General features: G+C 37.9%; 1 protein-coding gene across 5 annotated transcripts in view; it reads right to left on the bottom strand.

Annotated features, from left to right (window-relative positions):
• Positions 1–7,617: 7,617 nt before the first annotated feature.
• Positions 7,618–15,729, bottom strand: part of LOC121425084 (D(1) dopamine receptor-like) — an 89,631-nt gene continuing 81,519 nt past the window's right edge. For 3 of the 5 annotated variants that reach the window (XM_041621048.1, XM_041621051.1, XM_041621052.1), the window contains exon 3: positions 7,618–11,497. In XM_041621048.1, coding sequence (XP_041476982.1) covers positions 9,719–11,098 — 1,380 coding nt within the window. In that variant the 5' untranslated portion in view covers positions 11,099–11,497 and the 3' untranslated portion in view covers positions 7,618–9,718. Of the gene's footprint in view, positions 11,498–13,335; positions 13,435–14,597; positions 14,601–15,729 lie in introns of those variants that run through there. The other 2 variants (XM_041621053.1, XM_041621050.1) reach the window with 2 other exon arrangements.

Below are 15,729 nucleotides of genomic sequence, written 5' to 3'. Positions count from 1 at the left end.
GAGTCCTAAAAAAAGGGTGTTTATGGAAATCTGTTATTGTGTCTTTTATTTTACTTTATCACTTCACATTTTGAAAGTATAAGATAATTTTCCATTTTTCCATTTTACAGACCAAATTATTGTTTTGGCCAATAATGCAGAGAACCTTCCCTAGCGACTTATTGATTTTGGGGTGGCTGGTTAATATCGTTCACACACGTACATGTATTTATCTCTTCACTAGAGCATGTCCCCAAACATGTAAAAAGGGAAAAAAATCTTTAAACTAGCACCTATGATAGTATTGATTTATACACATGTGGACTATCGGCACCTAACATACATGTAGTGGATCCCCTCATTTCCATGCAAGATTTTGTTAAAACTATTTTACAAATGTTTTGGAATTTGTAATCATTGTAGTCATATCATAATGAATGAGGAAATCAACACTTGTATTTGATATCCATATTTATTTTTAAAGATCTTTCACAACTTACATATTTTGTTTTTATTATTCTTGATCTGCCACTTCCTCGTTATCTTATGTACATGTGTATCTTGCCTTATCAACTATACACATACTTCTCATGCTAGTTTTTTTTTCCAAGGTTACTGTTTTTTAATGTTTGAAATATGTAATGATCTTAATTGTTTGTACTTTGTATACATGATCAATTCAGCCATTTGGCTGCGACTCATGTTTTAATAAACCTTGACAAAAATGATTTGAATTTGTTTGTATATATGATGTATGTTTGATTTGTATCTGTTTGTAAGGGCAATGATGGAAATGAGAAATAAAAACTTGAACATGAATTGGTAATAAAAGCTTAATATATTGATCATTAAATCCAATGAGTTTTATATTGTGCGATTCATTGTACGAAAAACGTTCAACCAAACTCTTTTTTTGCGTGTGTGTGTGTGTGGGTGGGGGGGTATCAACCTTTGTGTATCCAAAGAAGTTTACAATTGTGTAGGCAGAAATGTTTGCCTGGGAAGTTTGTCAATTAAAGCTTTATCTTGAACTACAGGAACTTCCCATTTTTAAAAATGTTTTTTTTTTTACCATCGTTTCTGAAAACTCAGTCTTCTTAATACATTGCTGTCTCCAATCAGCCGATATATTTTGGGTTTCCCAATATATCCTTCTACATTACAGTTACAATCTATGCTCGGCACTACAAAATAAACCCAATTTCGCTTCGTCTCTCTTTGTTTGATGCGTTATTATGGCTAAACCGCTCCCTAAATTGGGATTTCGACTTCTTTTCCTCTGTTACATTAGGTGCGCATGGGCAGGAGGAAGGGGTACACCTCCTCCAATCGACCAGCGGCATGTTGAGCGATGGAAATAATATTTTTAGAGGGTATCATCTTGAAGCACTGTCGTACTCATCTTGGGAGGGGGCATCGAGGATAGTTGCCCGCCCCCTCTTATTTTGAAAACCAGAAAATGCTACTAAAATTTGTAAAAAGTATGCATGTAAGCCTTCAATTTCACTTAAGACGATGTGAAAAGCACCCCCATGACAAGCTCGCCCGCTTTCTTCCCTCACTTTTGAGTTTCTTCAATATTTTTACTCGTCTTTTACTCCCCCCCAAAAAAAAAAAAATGCGTTGGGCCATGTTTGAAAGATCTTAAATAAATCCTTTCATTTCTCGCACCCATCCCAATTATCGGTGCTTTCGTTTACGCCCTTTTTATCGTGTGTGAGTGTGCAAAAACATTTATACCTGATTACGAAAGGCCGCCCACCCTAACCCCTAGAACTAAGGGAGCTCCCTCTCCCTATCCCGTGTTACAAGAGAATACCAATGATATGGGTTAAATCCACCTGCTAGGTGATCCTCCGAATGAGCAAAAGGTAGAAAAGGATTACAAAATCCCAAAGGGGACATAGGGGATTTACCCGAACTGCCCCACGACCGATCCTTGCGTTAATGCCACGCCGGGATTTGGCAAAGAAGGTAATTACTTGAAAGGAGGGGGGGGGGGGTCTTTACCGACTTTGTCTGCGATTTCTATTTGTATCTTTAATACTCAGAGATGTAAATGTTCCTTGTAATAAGAAACATCGTCATGTTCAATAGCTGCCGGCGAGCATGCATGGACTACCTCCGTTTGCCCAGGATCTTACTCAGAAAACTCATCATCCATTTCAAAAGTTCATCGGATAGTGTACTGTAGTGAATTTAACCAGTAGACATTCTGTTTCTGGGCTGTGAACATGACTATCAATATTAACCCCTTTTATAATTTCCCCTTATATAGTCAGTGGTTGTGCAGTTTATAATTCTTTCTTTTCCATTCTCTTTTCATCTTCATTTTCCTCATGATTTTGTCATTTATTTTTCCTTCTGAAATTAGAACGATTTCGGGTTATTGTTTATTGTTATACACTGAATGACTGACAGTGTAATGTTATCCAACAGATGTACATGTACAGGCAGTGCAGATAAAAATCCTCATTATTATTCATCGTCATCAAACGTAAATCAAAGTCACACTGCAAATAACAAATACCTATTTTCGAAATACCTTTTTTGCGCGAGATCCTTTTAAATCAACGCATGACTTGTTTTCTGATCTTCACGCATCCATTCAACATACAATATTCAATATTTGATAGACCTCCAAACCCATCACGCCCCCTCTTCTTTGCTCCTCTTCCGCCTCCTCCTCCAGCTCGCTCTTTTCTTCTTCCTCATTATCACGATCATACAATATCATCGGCATCCCGACATCAACGTCATTTCTGTAATCCACAGCTACGCTCCCCAGTCGGCATCGAATTTAAATATAGATTAATTCATGTAAAATGGAGGAGAATGACGCTGTTCGTTTTGATAAATTCGCCAAATAACCAAGTTCTACCCAAGAGGGTCATCTAAATAAGATATGAACGAATTATGTCCCAAACGTTAGCCCTCATTACCGATGTATACACAATCATTGCTTCGATTCCAAACAAGTTATCTATAATGCTCACCGTGTCCATTGGGGCGTATAGTGTGAGTCAATATAATGAAGATGCGGCGCCGGCACAGAGTACATGAGTAGCTGTTGGGAGGGGGGGGTGAATGAAAGAAAAGGTCGATTTATTCTTTCTTTATTATAAAATAAATTGATTTGTTCTATCTGTATTATAAAAGGCTCATTCAATGTGTAATTAATACAATTTACATGACAAAGCGATTTATCCTTACTTTTTTCTTTCTTAACTCCTTGTTTCTTTTTTTCATACCGGTGCCATGGCCCCTGTCCACGAAAAAGCTCCCTCCACCACCCTCCTTTTCCTCATCACCATGATCAATGTCATCATCATATCACCATCATCACCTTAATCATCATCAGTATCACCGTCACCATTATCCTCATCATTGTCTCCATCATCATCATCATCACCATCATCATCATCATAATCATCATCTCGTCATTATCTTCATCATCGCCATCATCATTATCATTGACATCGTCATCATCAGCATCATCACCATCATCTTCGTTATCATCATCATCGACATCGTCATCATAATCATCATCTTCGTCATTATCATCATCATCATCTTCATCATCATCATCATCATCATTATCATCATCATACCGGTGTGTTGGCTCAGTTGGTAGAGCGTCCGTCTCACAACCGGGAGGTTGGGGGTTCAAACCCCGGCTGCGTCAAAGACGTTAAAAGATGGGAGTTGCTGCTACCCTGTTTGGCGTTCAACGATTAAAGGGTTAAAGGGATAGAGCCTCGTTAAACTGGAGCTGCACAGCGGCTGCCGGGCCCACGATCAGTAGGGAAAAGTAAAGTCTCAGAGTATTTCATTTCACGTCTATTTCGAACAATAAAATATGGATTTTCATCTTTTCATCCTCGTCATCATCATTATCATCGACGTCGTCTTCATCATCATCATCATCGCCATCGTTATTTTCACCATCATCACCATCACCACCACCATCATCATCACCAAAATCATCATCATCATCACCAGAGAGGGAGAGGGGGCAGACACTGATTCGAGATGGAATAAAAAAGAAAGAAGTTACGGGAAGAATCGAATAAACGGATTTCAAAAAAAAAAAAAACAAACACATACACACACAAATACTATATATAAAAATGTGTAGCGACATCTCAAACATCAACATAATAACAAAGAATATATTAGCTGTGTTTCCCTTTTGGCAAAAAGGAGCCAATAGGTTAATATTTATTGCCGTTGTGGTAAAAATGAAAACTTCAACTGAAACAACCAATTGAACAATTTACAACACACACATCAGGAGGGTTAGACATTCCTTCACACAGTTTATCCAGAATAATTATATTGATAAAAAAGAAAATTCACAAAACTTAACTTTTACATGGGTCTGAGAGAGAGAGAGACTACGAGTGCACTGGTTCTAGATAACGCTACACCCACCCACTACATAAATTTACATTTTTTCACACAAGATCGAAGTTAGATGGAAGGTATTAATTAGTTAAATAATACAATTTCAGACATAAATCATCTTTACAGTCCACGTTGAAATTAAGTTTCTAACTACATCTGTCGAAGTAGTGCCACCGCAATGGGATATGTTCAGTAGTTTTCCACCTTTTCTTGTTTTATAATAGGATTGTAGATTAATAATCAAGAAATTTGACTTTTATTGGATCGTACGCACCGTACGTGCCATGGCTTGTGACAAATGAGTTCTGTTCACAAACTGAGATTTTTGGCTGGGGTTGGGTATCGGGGGGTGGGGGCGTAAGGGCAAAATCATATAACAAGTAACATCAATAATGCAGTGTAGCTTGCATACTCCGAGCACGATCAACTATAATTGCAGAGACACCGTCTCGACGGCATCTGGAAATTTACGGATGATTTCTAGTCATCTTTTAATTTAGGTGACACAGTCCAAAGACTTGAATACATGCGGTAGAGTTATTTTAATGGAAAATATTTCCTATTTTCCCGTTTGTGATATCATTTTGGCATGTTTTGAATTATCAATTTCTTACAGTTCCTAAATCCAAGAAATCATGGGGGATCGGTCATTCGCACATGCGGGACCATCCTTGTGGAATCAGTTGCCATATTCCATTCGTAGTATTTCATATATCGATAATTTCGAAATTGCTCTCAAAACTCATTTGTTTAAAATTGCCTTTTAGTAGTTTCCTTTCATTGTCATGACTGTGCTTCTTTGTCCCTTCCTGCTCCATGTAATTTTTCTTTTATTTCCTTTTCATGGCGCCTTGAGCACATAATCAATGTGGATTTGGCGCTTTAGAAATACTTTGTATTATTATTATCATCATGATTCATCGGCGCAGATAGTGGGATAAAAATAAATATGAATACTATAGTGATTTTCTTGAAGGTACTTTCATCAAGTCGTTTTCAGCAGGTTGCACGGTGAAACGTTTCTTCAATTCACTAGTAAACAAAAAGAGATGAGAGGGTGTTCATATCAAAATAACAATTTTCCACCATTACATTCAGTAGCATTTTTGTCACCATCTTATAAAGTAGTAGACCTAAGAAGATCAGTTTATCAACTGATTATCAATTAATATTGACAGATAACTATAATGTTCTTTACATTACAGTGATGGCGCCATGTAGCGGATGGAAGGGGTACAATAAATATTTTTGAAACGAACAAAATCTCTTCATATTCAGCCTTGGTGATCATATTGATTTCACAGGACTTTTACCGAACTGATCCCATAAGATTGATAATAGACTTGAAGGAGAGGAAACATGTCGCAATCGCTTTTGATAAGTCTAGGTCATGACAATGCCCAATCTCGCATTTTCATAAACAAATCAATTTCCATTTCTGGCTGTGGACAAGTTCCCATTTAGCGGCCTGTCACCTGCAAGCCCCCCGCGGAAGCTTCCCGCACAAAGCCGTGGTAATGAATGGCCAGCTCCTGCATGTCTGCGGCTAAAACGGAGATATTTCAAAGCAATGCCACCGCAAATTGAATCTCGAATCCGGGCTCGTTTCGAATGTGTCAGACCTGAAAAGTACTGTCATTTCGGGGTGACCTTTTTTGGTCTCTCCTTGAGTAATGAATACTTACACTCTATAGAGTTCTCGGCCAGTTTCATAATGAGAAAAGTTATAACAATCGTTGATTTGTTTATGTATACACTCTAAAAAAATGATTAAAAGTGCTCCATGAGGGTAATTATTATCGTGTCCAACCAACACTAGGCATTTCTTTAGGCATTTATTTATCCAGTGTGATGAAAATTTTGCCCATTCTAAAGTAATTGCTACTGGAAAATATGCTTCCTGCATTGGGTGAAATACTGCCCCAAATTGGTTGGACACTTTTCGTGGTGATAAAAAATTTAACCTATATATTTTTTTACAGTGTACGGCCTCTGATCTATCGAAAACATTGGATAACACGATAAAGAAATCACCCCCACCGAAAGCATTTTATAGGCAAAAGGGGAGGTCATGACAACGATTATACAGTGCGTATCAAAAAAAAAGTTTACACTTAGAAAAAATCCTGTAAAATTATACATTTGTAATATCCTGAATTTTTTTCTAAATGTTAATATTGGTACAGATCCATTTAAGCAAATGACGATATATCTGTCGAAAAATGTTTCCGCTTCAGTGAGCACCACTTACTTTTGAAATAGTGAAATATTGAAATATGATTTGCGCAGAACTTTGAAACAGTTATGCGAATAACAGTAGACCTTAATCATGAAGAACACATGGAATTAATACCATGGTCACATTTGCTCTACGGCGGCCGTACGGCGAGTCGGAAACAGTCGTTTTATTCATTTTTATTATAACCACCGACATGTAGCTGGTACAAAAAATGTTAAAACGGCTGGTTTCGACTCGCCGTACGGCCGCCGTAGAACAAATGTGACCAAGGTATTAGCTAGTAAAATTGATTTGAAGATATCTTTTACCCTTTTAAACTTGTTTCATTGCCAAAAGCACTTCGAAGAATACATTGCTCCCCACCCAACCCCCCACACACCGAGGCCACCGTGACGATATTGTTTTACACTGAGCTGTAATTTACATGAAATAGCTTAGGCTTGATTTTCATTTTGTTAATCATTGTCAAGCTTGGGAAAAGTGTGAGGAAGCAAGTATTAAATGAAAAATGAAATGTAAACCCACTTTAAATATTAAAAACTTCGTGAAAAATGCTGGAGATGTCTGATATAAACTTCAGATTCAGTTATGTCCTCAGATCCAGCTGGCACAAAACGGGTAAATGTTGTGCTCACCAAGTATTGAAATTTCAATTTGTGTGGCAAAATTGTTACAAAATGCTTGAATGTATCCGTTTTATTTCAATTGACTAAAAGTGCAAGGGAAATGTATGAGAAAGTTCCGCAGGGTAAGTTTGATTTCGCCCTTCCCCTTGACACAGCGTAAAAACGAGCATGTCTGCGCAAACAGGTTTCTGCGAGCTTTACGAAAATGGACAGTGCTCACTCAACTGTAACATTCTGTCAAAAATTTTACTTTCATTGGATAGATGAGATCCAAAACCAAGAATATATGTGGAAAAAAATATCCACATGTTGTATATTATTGAATTCCCAGGGCTTTTTCAAAGTGTAAACTTTTTTTGATACGCACTGTAGAACGATTGATCTTGAAAGCGGAAGCACGTGATTCTACGCTAATCGAACTGAACTATGGGAACGAACTGCAAATCATTTAAACATAAATTATCAATATGCATACGATGTGTATTCACTATTTTTCTTCTTATCGAAATGACAACTCAATGGATAACTTAAGAATCGTATCTGTATCGAAATTTGTTGCAATCAAAATCTATACAGTCAAACGACTATTATTAGGGTTATTTTGGGCAGCCATGTGAGGCCGGGAATGATAAATTGTTATGAACACACATGCCATTTAAATTACAGGGTCATTATTTTTCATTGGATATCTTTGATTATATACTCGAAATACGAAATACGACCGGGGGCGACACCAAAGTATTTTGACAAGAAGGGAATGGGAGGGGTATCAGGTGATTTTCTAAGGCCCATTAGAATAAGATGAGTTATACACAGACCGAGACCTCTCTTTTCAATATATATATATTCTTTCTTTTTTCTTTCCCTTTGTGCCACTTTTTCATGCCGCCCTGAATACGAAAGAGAATTACTTGCCACACATCTTTTGCTTTATATCAAGATTGATCACCGATTAAAACACGATATACAATACAGCTTTTTCAATGCATATCACTTAGACAATTTGGAAGCATACAGCATTGTCCACCACTTCAAAAGGTGTACTATTCAGCCTGAACAAGTAATGTTGATATTGAATACTATGATATAGCTTAATTGCAATCATAGAAATGAATTAGGCTATTGTAATGAACTAGACTTCTTAAATATTTCTCACCGTTTTTTAAATAGAAATTGTAGCAATATCACTCATATGAGATAAATCACTTGTTATCGTTACAGAGAAATCCCTTCATTATCGATTAACAAGTACGTTCTATCGCTAAGGTTAAAATCCCCGTTTCATTAGGAATTAATGATACTGCCAAGACGACTTCTTGAAAATGGTAAACGAAATTAGGTCTCAGCTCTTGGAACAACAGTAAATGGCGATATGTTCATAATGAACATTCGGCAATTAACATTTTGTTGTTGTTGTTGTTGTTGTTGTAATGATGCAAGCCATGTTGGTAAATGATGGACATTGGAAGCTTTCAAGTGGCGTAATATAAAACATGTAAAATGTTTGCTTTCATCGCTAGCTGAATACTATGACGCATGTTAACATGTATTTTTTTTGTTAGTGTGGTGCGTAACATTGGTCAATAATCCGGACAGACATGTACCTTAATGTACCAAACATATTTGAACTTTAAGCACTGAAAGTATTATTTCTCCTAATAATTTCATTTGATACGATTTTATAGAGAATTTCAATGCCTCGGGACGTATAGACAATTAGAGATCTTAAAAAGACAAAGTAATCTGCAATATTGATTTTTTGTAACGGCACTCGTATTTTCCACACTCGTGACATGACAATAATGTAATATAAAAAATGGATTTGAATGTCTAGTTTGAATATATAATCACGGTTCACTTTGCATCATGTTATATGAACTTTACAACTAGCACCTATTATACGACCATCCCACTTCTCATAGAGGATTGAGACATAGAGGGGAGCATATAAGTTTGGTCTTACGTATTCAACCAATATGAACAATTTGAGGCTTTGAAATTCTGACAGAGGATAACAGAACTCATATTTACGGAAAGGGGGTAAAAACATTCAATAATTTAGCTTGCATAATTTACAACTTTCAAATAAATATAATATAAAATCGTATAAAAATACATCCGTGAAATTCTTCGATGCCATTAGTTGAAGCCACAAAAATAAAACAGGAGAACAAGCTCTGCTGTGTCTCAATAAAACTTTCTCCATAGGTGTTTTTTGGTGAGTTCGTATAGCCTGTCCCAACATTGCAAACAATCGAGCCACCCCTTTGAGTATATTTGGTTTCAATGCAACAATCCACTGACTGTCTTTACGTACTGTTATGTCAATGATAAACGTACACTTGAAAGTCATACACGAAGTAATTTCACAGTTGTTTAGAAAAACTAAAACGCATTTGATGATTAATTTACGAGATATAAATTATGTATAAAAACACAAAGATATTTATATATCATGCAGCGTTCATTACGTCTTTGCATGCTCTGAGCCTAGTCTTTTGTACTGTGCTAATCTATGCCCAACGTTCCTCTCCGGGTAATCCTGTTGCCTCAAAGGATCCCTCTCTGTACCTGTGTTGTCTTCAACTGCAGCATCTGATACCACTCGTAGCACCCGCGGAGTTCCAGGGTTGGAAGGAGACGCGGAACCACTGCCCCCACCTGGAGGTGGAGCAGGAGGAGCGGCCCTACAAGCCTCCTCCCTCTTGAGGTTCGTCTCCAGGTGATTATTCTTTCTCCGCTCATTCTCATTCGAGTCTATTTTGCCATTACCTAGGTGCGTCAGCAGCGTAGTTGTTGTGCTATACTGGAGAGTCCTTTCCCGCAGAAACCTCTGACGGCACAACAAACGCTTGAACGCGTTTCGAAACTCACGATTGGTGGCGTAAATGAGAGGATTAAGGCTACTGTTTATCCAACCCAACCAAAGTACTGTTTGGAAAACACTGTCACTAACACAGGTTCGACAAAATGGAAGTATGCAATTGACGACGAAGAATGGCAACCAGCAACAGATGAACACACCAAGGATTGTTCCTAGAGTTTTTGCAGCTTTGTGCTCACCTCTCTGATTGGAGTCCATGGGTGTGTTATGGTTCCTGATAAGCTTTTCTTGCCGACGAGCCTCGCGGAAAATCCGTGCATAAATGGCGATCATGATGGCAGAGGGGATGTAGAAGCTAATACAAGAACTGATGACGGCGTAGTACCGGTTGAGGAGAAATATGCACTGTGGAGGATCCAGCTCCAAAGAGTTCATACTATTTGGTACGGTATGGATGTTACTGAATACTGGTAAGAATGAAAGAACGAAGGAAAGAATCCAAGCGACAGCGATCATGATCAATGCCCTTCGTTTGGTCATTTTCTCTTGATACTCAAAGGGCTTCGTGATTGCCCAATACCTATCAACGGCTATGACGCAAAGGTTCAAAATAGAGGCTGTAGATATCATGATATCCAATGCAACGTGGACTCTACAGAAGAATCCGAAAGGCCAGTAACCGAGCGTGTAAGAGACAGCGTTCCAAGACATGACGAGACACGCGACGGAGACATCAGACACGGCTAGTGAAACAATAAACCAACTCGTCTGTTTCACGCGGAGGCGCCTCCACGACATCACGGCTGCGATCACGAGGATATTTCCGAACGCTGTTGCCAAGGTGACAACAGCCAGTGCCATACCAGCCCCGATTTGCGTGGAGTGGACAGCAATGGTTTCGTTTGTGGTATCATTATCGTCCCCAAAATCGTCTCCATATGATTCAGTAGATCCGTCCATGGTCGTGTCATCCATAGCATAGGCACTTCTTGAAAGATGTAGCTCCAAGCGGCGATCTCCCATTACAGGCTATTCCTTGATCAAACTTATCATTCTACCAAGACCAGTGCGATTATATATTTAATTCATCGTGTCGCTTACCCTTTAGAAGGTGTTTGACAACACTCGAGTTTAAAGGAAGTCAGAAACGAAATCAAACACTCTTTGCAGGTTCGGGTTGATCCGTTTTGAATTCAATGAGAACTTGCTTGATATTACGGCGAAGACGTATCGATGCGTACTTGTATGCGACGTAACAGTTGAAGTGTGAAATCCACCATTCTATTTGGGTTTGGAGAGCTTGTAGAATACGACGGTGGCTGATCGTCTGGTTTGTCCTGCAGGCAACAACAGTTCGAACGCTGTCTATAGTTTTCTGCCGTGTGAAGCTTTTTTAAAAAGCACGAAACGCCTGCTCAAGACCTGCAGATGGGAAAGGGGAAAAACAGAGAAAAGGAGAAGGCTGTAAGTTGGAATATGCCGTGTAATGTTAAACCGATGTTAGATGGAGGGACAGTAATGAGATCGAGCGTGTTACTTGAGGCTATTGTGAAGAGTGCGAATTGAAACTGATGAGAGCTGGCTAAAAAGTTCAAATAGACAACGCAGTTTGGCATTTTCTTTCTCCCCAGCGAGGAAAAAGCTGTAATGCAGCTCCCAACGATATGGGTAGATGCCTTTCCATGAACCTTAAGGGGGAAAGAGAGAATACATCATTGACTTTGAGTAGCCTAATGATATGATGATAGACACTAATTTTCAGGTGGTACCTTCGAAAATACTACAAAGCACCTCAACATTTTCGATACTTTGTTTCTCTTTCATCATCTATATCTATTAAACTTTCACAGTTGTATAAAGACTCGTGTATACGTTTAGTTCTGAACAAGGGATGTTACTCTATCGTAGCAAGTGTTGGATGCACTCTGACAAACCTTGTCTTAACAAAGTGAAACAAACGCTCGTTGCGAGAGGCGACCGGTGGTGATGAGGGAACGAAGGAAGCTCCCATTCTGTTTGGCTAAGCCGTGTTATTAACGCACAGTAGCTTCAGGCCTATTCATAAAGCTATCTTTCTATCATCTATTCCCGTCTTCTTCGCCCCCTCTCTCTTCTTGAAGGTAACTTTACTCCCCCCCCCTCTCTTCCTGGTGATAGGTGTATTTTGTTGTTTCTTCTGATGTTTTCGTATTCTTTCGAAGAATTTCTTCATGTTTGGAAATGTGACCAAGATTCGTGATGTCACACATGTCCATCTCTCCCATTTTGTGCAATGAAAGTGTACACCTAAAATCTTTTTTTGTTGTTGCTCATTCTGATGATGGCGAATTATTAACTCAATTTGTTCATGAAATTCCTTTTTTCCCAAAACTTTATCAATTGTCAAATAAAAACAGCTGATCGATAGATAAGCTTTATATAAAGAAAAATATATATACAAACGTAATGGGGGAGTTTAAGCAGTTCTGTTATGACGCATCATGGACAAACTGCCGAAGGGAGGATGTTCAAAACATACGGATTTCACCATTCAAATGTTAACAAATTCCTTGTTGTTTATCCAGTTGCTCTAAGAAATTCAATGATCTAATATGAGACACCTCTTATGCTCATGCTTATTTTATTTCTATTTTTTACTTTGCTAATGGTTTCAGGATTTAATTGTTGAAAGTAATGATTTAAGCGTAAAGAACAAGTCACAGACACGTAAAAATTACAGATTCTATCAAATTATACATTGTAGGTAACTTTTAACAATATGCACATTTAATACATTGCTTGATAGTTGTTTACACTTTTATGACCTTGGTTATTATGGGACTGTAAAGGATTTTTTTGGCAGTTCAGCTTGCAGCGGCAGCTTGTGGCAAGATGCAGATGACGTCACAAACAAATTATCATTACTTGCAACGACCAAAATTGAAATAGCAATTGACGTGGTTTGGAAATTTGCAAGTAGAATATTAGCCAGCATTTTGAAATAATCAGTGTTCCTACGTTGCAACCATTAATAACTTTCTCGTACTCTTTGCTGTCATTCTGTATGTGTTATTTATGTATTTTTTTTCTTGCGTTCATGTTAAATGTTTTTGAAAAGAGCACATAAAAAATTAGTGGAATACGAAAGGTAGTAAACTGTCGAGTCTATAAACAACTAAGATTATTGTCTATACCCTCCGGACAATTAGAATATTTATCAAATTGTCTTTAAGGATGCTCAAGGAAACAATTAAATAAAAACAAATGGGTTAATTACCCACCTGCTTCCCAATTTTCCTTTCTTCTTCTCGGTTTCTCTAAAATTGAACTATTTATCATCCTTTGATTGCAGTCTGTTGAAGCCACAGGCAGCATCAGACCTCAATTGAATACAAACAAACGAAAAGCCAAAAGATAACACCAAATCGAATTAGATCTTCAGAAATGTAGAATTGAAAAGGGCAGTCCCGCAATCAAGGAAAGCTTCATACTTTCTTTAAGTAAAAGCCAAATCAAAGGGTCAATCAATTATGACAATGCGACAATGAATTAAATCGCGCGAGTTCATTACCAAAGAAAACTAAACGATGATAATTGTCCAAGCGGAAATGAATTTCTGAGAGGACTACGAAGAGAAGTCTTGATCTGATTTAGAGATCCCAAATGATACAGCCTTGAAATTGGAATCTAATAATACAGCTGGGTCAAGACGTTGATGGCCAATCAGACACAGTATCTATATAGACCGCTGATTGAGCCTCGACTTTTTCCAAATACAATTTGGAAGGTTATGAATTCACATGACGGCAGGCAGGCACGATAATTAGCTTGACCCTTTGCGTTAAAATCAGTTTATGCCAGAACCAATTTCATTGAGACATTTAACTTGATATGAAAAGCTACAGTAGACCGTATACCTTGGTCACTTCTCAACACCAACTCTTTAACACGACCGATTTGTTAAAATTGTCTTTTATTTGTTTCAACCCAAGTCTTCTCATTATGACTGTATAAAGTATGTAAGAATATGATAATTTTCTAGGAGTTATCCGTAGGTGAAAGAATGTATGTGTATATGTGGGTGTAGGTTTTATCCCATGGATCAATGGTCCTGGACTCCAAGATATATGTCTTTGCTACACTGAACGTGTCAGTTAAACGTTTTCCCTGTGAGTGACAATTACGAGTGAAGGTGACACCTTTTGAACTTGAAAGCCAACATACACCACATCTTCATATCATTTCTTTTATAAGCGTAATAGTCAGAGAGAATAGTTATGCAGGAAAACTCCTTATTAAAAAAACTACTAGGTAAGCCAACACTTAACTTTTACAGAAAGTGATGAATCATTTATACACAACATGGCAAGCAAGTCCAGGGTTTCCAAAATCGGATACCGTTGCTATACGTATCTGTGCTTGCAAGACAAATTGTGTCTCGCCTTGCTCTAAACAAAAACCAAAAATTTCCTACTGATCGGATGTAGTTTACGAAGATAGAGGGATTCGATCATATGACGAGGTGCTAGCCTTACTTCGCAACTATCTTTGTATTCAGTTCTGTACACGGGGAATAGCATAGCGTTTGTAGGACACCTTCGACACTTTACGCCAGATGTAACATGAGAAGTCATTTGATGAACAAGCAACACAGGGGTGATTTCTTGAGGGCTATTTGCGCAATTACGACCCACGGTGCTCATTTATCACAGAGCATTGATTTCCATGTGCTACATTATTTGGAGGTAATGATTTAACTAGCAGCCATTCGTTGAGAGGCAATTTATTCGACTCTGTATTCAGGGGTGTAAAGGCTATTCTTGAGGTTGAATGACACCCAAAGTAAAGGTCACCTGACTGCACAATGCACTCATGGGTATTCAGGAGCTCCGTGAACCCACAAAGGTATGATAGATCTTGAGACACGTAATACAGCTCAGGTAAAATAGCTCAATGTGTAATTCAATTGCTAGAAAAAGTTCGCTCAGGCAACGATTGATTAATGCTGCATAAAAGGGAAGAACAATGATAATAGTCTAATTATTAATATTGGTTTCTGATAGCGATGGGGCAAAATACAAAGCAGGAGTTCAAATATGGATAGCAAAATACCAAAAGAGATCTTGTAGCCATGCTTGCAAAGTTCAAGAAGAAATTCAAATAAACGAGAAATTAACTTAAACTAATACAGATCGCGTACATCGTGATTATAAATAAATACAAATCAAAATCTCTCTAAATATTTTTTCACATATCTATTTAATGTAATTGATACATTATAGTGGGGGAGGGGGGAGAAATATCGTGAGCATGTGGTGCTGATAAGAGAACCCAACTGCCCATTGCAACTTGGTGTTCATTGTACAAAGCCCAAAGAGAATGACATAACTCAGTAGACAGCGAGTTATGTACCCATGACATAACCTACATGACCAAGTGGTCATCAGGGTGGGGAAAAACACAACCTTGCAGACAATTAATTAAACCGAAGTAATCAATCAAGCATTATAATTAGTCAACACTAACGATTGTATTGATTTCGATCAATGACAGTACACAAACAGTAAATAATTTTTGATAGCAAATAAATCAATAAATGATGCAACATATCAGTGCTCTCCAATTTTCTTCATTTTTATCTTTTAAGTTCAGTGAAGCCCACGAGGGAGAGGGGT

The sequence above is a fragment of the Lytechinus variegatus genome, chromosome 12 (assembly GCF_018143015.1).
Source record: "Lytechinus variegatus isolate NC3 chromosome 12, Lvar_3.0, whole genome shotgun sequence".
NCBI classification, from domain to species: domain Eukaryota; kingdom Metazoa; phylum Echinodermata; class Echinoidea; order Temnopleuroida; family Toxopneustidae; genus Lytechinus; species Lytechinus variegatus.
The sequence above is the reverse complement of the archived record's forward strand: the minus strand, read 5'-3'. Positions and strand labels throughout refer to the sequence as shown.